The 3426-nt window shown below is 32.2% G+C and overlaps 1 protein-coding gene across 1 annotated transcript; it reads left to right on the top strand.

Moving 5' to 3' along the window:
- On the top strand, positions 1-1336 carry LOC114169914 (uncharacterized). Its single transcript, XM_028055306.2, has 2 exons — positions 1-284; positions 410-1336. Exons 1-2 carry the CDS (start codon positions 113-115, stop codon positions 1111-1113), a joined length of 876 nt encoding a protein of 291 aa, XP_027911107.2. The 5' UTR covers positions 1-112; the 3' UTR covers positions 1114-1336.
- Positions 1337-3426: the final 2090 nt, after the last annotated feature.

Here is a 3426-nt window from a genome sequence, read left to right as displayed (position 1 = left end):
TGCCAAATTTCCCTTCTCACACTACCTCGAACTCTCCCTCACTCTCTCTCTCTCTCTATATATAAGCACAGCAACAGACACCACTCTCCCACACCTCACTTTTCATTTCCTCATGGATCTTCAAAATCCTCTGTACTTCTTCTTCTGCCTTCTCCTCACTCTCCTCTCAAGTTCCCAAGCCAAGAAATTCAACGTTGGTGAAAGCCAAGGGTGGGTTCCAAATCCTTCTGAGAGTTACAACAACTGGGCTGAAAGAAACCGATTCCAAATCAATGACACAATAGGTAACTAATACTAATACTTGCCCATAAAAGTTTGGAGTTTCGATCATGCATAAAGATCAAATTTTTACAGTGTTGTGGCAGTTTTAATTCATGGGTGTTTGTTTTATTGTTGTTTTGTTTGCCAGTGTTCAACTACAAGAAGGGTTCGGATTCGGTGTTGGAAGTGAAGAAGGAAGATTATGATAAGTGCAACACGACCAACCCAATTAAGAAGTTTGAAAACGGTGACACTGAGTTCAAGTTTGATCGATCAGGACCATTTTACTTCATTAGTGGAAAAGATGGAAACTGTGAAAAGGGTCAGAAATTAATTGTTGTTGTTTTGTCCCCGAGAAAATCACCATCACCTTCATCATCGCCATTGTTGCCACCAAAATATTTGCCTTCACCCTCACCGAAGCCTAACCCACCAACCGTTTCGCCGTCCTCTCCGCCGTCCCCTCCGCCGCCCCCAGCGGTTCAACCTCCGTCAAGCTCAATATCTCCGAAACCGGCCAGAGGGCCTTCGGCGGCAGCTCCGGGACCTGAAAACTGGCATCCTGCGAGTGCTCCGGCGCCTCAAACCATGTATCCGGTGACTTCTCCTCCGGCACCGCCACCGGAGACGGGGACTCCACCGCCGTATCTGGGGCCAGCTTCTTCACCGCAGTCTCCGGAGGGGCCAACTTCTCCGCCGCAGTCGCCGGCGGGGCCAATTTCACCACCGCAGTCGCAGCCGTCTAATTCAACGGCGCCGTCACCGACGAGTGGTGGTTTTGCTGTGGCTCCTTCAAACGCTTTGGTGTATTTCGTAACAATTGTAGTTGGTGCGGCTTTGTTGCGTTACTGAACGTTCATTTAGGGTTGAAATTGAAACATACTTTAGCAGGGACATGTTGTGTTAACAATGTTTTTAAGAAACACATGTGGGAGTTATTTTGTTGTTTTTCTTTTAATTTGATTGGGATATTAATTATTGGGATAATTTATATATGTAGAAGATTTGTATAATTTTTTTTTCGAAGTTTACGTTTTAATAAGATACCGACCGTTTATAAATTTTACTTTTTTTAGTGGTTTTTTTTAATTTAAATTTTTATTTTTAAATTAAATTTCTTTTGATTTAATCAATTTTCAAAATTAAATTAATTATTTACAATAACATATTACTTATAAAATAAATAAAAACTTATTTATAAAAAAGAAATAAAAAAAATCATATATATTTTCATAGTTTTAACTTTATTATCATTAAAAAAAAAGCACGAGGATTTAATTGAAATTCGCTCCTGTTTGATTTATTAGCATGATTTTTGTGGTTTTAAATTTTTGAATATTTTGGTTCTACGTGTTTAAGTAACGGATAAAAAGATTAACTAGTCACAGTTATGATAATTAAAAAGCATTAAATTTTAATGTTTTTTTCAGGAAAGGAAACACCCTGTAATTAATAAAGTACTAATAAATAGTTCATTTTATTGCTGTTTTAAAATATTACAATGCACCAATTAAAATTTTCCATATTGTTGATGATTTTCAAATTAATGAAAACATATATACTCATAATATTTAAATTTTGTATCCTATATTAATAACTAAAAAAATAACAGTTTTTATTTTATATATTGTTTTAGCTTTTACAAACCGTTTATTGTTTTATTTAGTCAAAATATCTATAACAATATATAAAGGGGATTCTCCTTTTTGTGTCCACTTTTTAAAATACCGATTTTACCCTTTAAATATAATAATTTATTAAATTTTTAAAAATTGACCATTACTTTTACAAACTTTTTATAAAATCGGATGTCTTTGCTTCTTCTCTTCTTCTTTATTTATCAATGGTTATTCTTTTATCTGTTCTGATATATTTTATTTTATTTTTAATAAATATAATTTTAGTTTATATATTAACTTAATAACATTATAATATCATCACCTACTAATATAATATCACGTATATTTAAAAAATGCATACACACAAGCGCGATAGCGCCTGTGTTACGCTAGTATTAAGAAAAGGAATAAAATAAAAGGTCAAATGCTTATAATTTAAATAAACACCAATGTTTTTATAGTTTTTGGCGAATTTTAAATTTTCATTTATTCTTATGTATTTTGGAAAGAAAATAAATTTACAGCTTTTGAAATGCTTTAAAGAGTCGAAAGAAACTTGACTTTCTTAACAATTTTTTGGCGACATAAATTTAAAATTCATGTTTGTAAATTTAACTCATATTATAAATCATTATTCATTATTTATTTTAATTTGATTTGGTAAAAGACGACGATTCAGGATAAATAATAAAAATTAGATTATTGTATTTAAAAGTTTAAATAAGTCGTAATTTTGTTCACTGAATAATTTTGCTTGTTTCCGAAATGAATTAATTTTTAACTTTAATGAAAGAGGTTAATATTGGACTCCTCGTAATAAATTATTTAGGAACAAACAACTAACAATGCCACATCGTGAATAGTTATGTTATCAATGCATTTGGATCGGGAAGACGCACTTCCTTCTAAAACTACTCTTTTCAACTTTCTATAAAAGTAAAATGCAATAGGATATTTTAAGTTAATTAAGTTTTAGGTTTGTATATTTCTAATTGAACTTTTATTAATTAATTATTAAATATTTTAGACTTTTTTTTTTATTTTAATTAATTTTGTTGTTTATTTTTTTAATTGGATATTATGGTGACAAATAAAATGATAGAATAAGATAATAATCATTTCATTCTGTAACGTCCCATTTAATTAATAAGCGTAATTAAAGAAACGTCATGCACAAATAGTATAACAACGCAGTCCTGGGATCTTAAACACAACCCCTACAATCCTAGGTACACCACAATGCCAAAAGTAACCAGTTTAAAAGTCTAACAAAATATATAAGAATCAAAAGACGAACAGGTACATGGGCCATAGCCCTAAAGAAAAGACCATTAAGAATATGAAGACCAGTCCATGTAGACTAAGCAGCGGGATCATCTCTCCTCTGTTGACCACGAGTATCTCTCGCATATGCTTCCATCAATAAATTGATGATCATCGCAAGAGTAGAAGGATAACATACAAAACAACCAAACAAGCAAAGGGTAGGCTAGAGCCAAAAAGATTTATCATGCAATCAGATATACCTTCACAGTCCAATACACAT

This window comes from Vigna unguiculata, chromosome 11 (assembly GCF_037176805.1).
Source record: "Vigna unguiculata cultivar grain cowpea cultivar isolate G323 ecotype 2 chromosome 11, ASM3717680v1, whole genome shotgun sequence".
Classification (NCBI taxonomy): Eukaryota; Viridiplantae; Streptophyta; class Magnoliopsida; order Fabales; family Fabaceae; genus Vigna; species Vigna unguiculata.
This window is presented reverse-complemented; position numbering and strand designations above follow the sequence as displayed.

Coding starts and splice junctions, on each gene's coding strand:
- LOC114169914 (XM_028055306.2), top strand. CDS start 113: ATGGATCTTCAAAATCCTCTGTACTTCTTCTTCTGCCTTCTCCTCACT. Junction 285..409: donor CCAAATCAATGACACAATAG/GTAACTAATACT, acceptor TTTGTTTGCCAG/TGTTCAACTACAAGAAGGGT.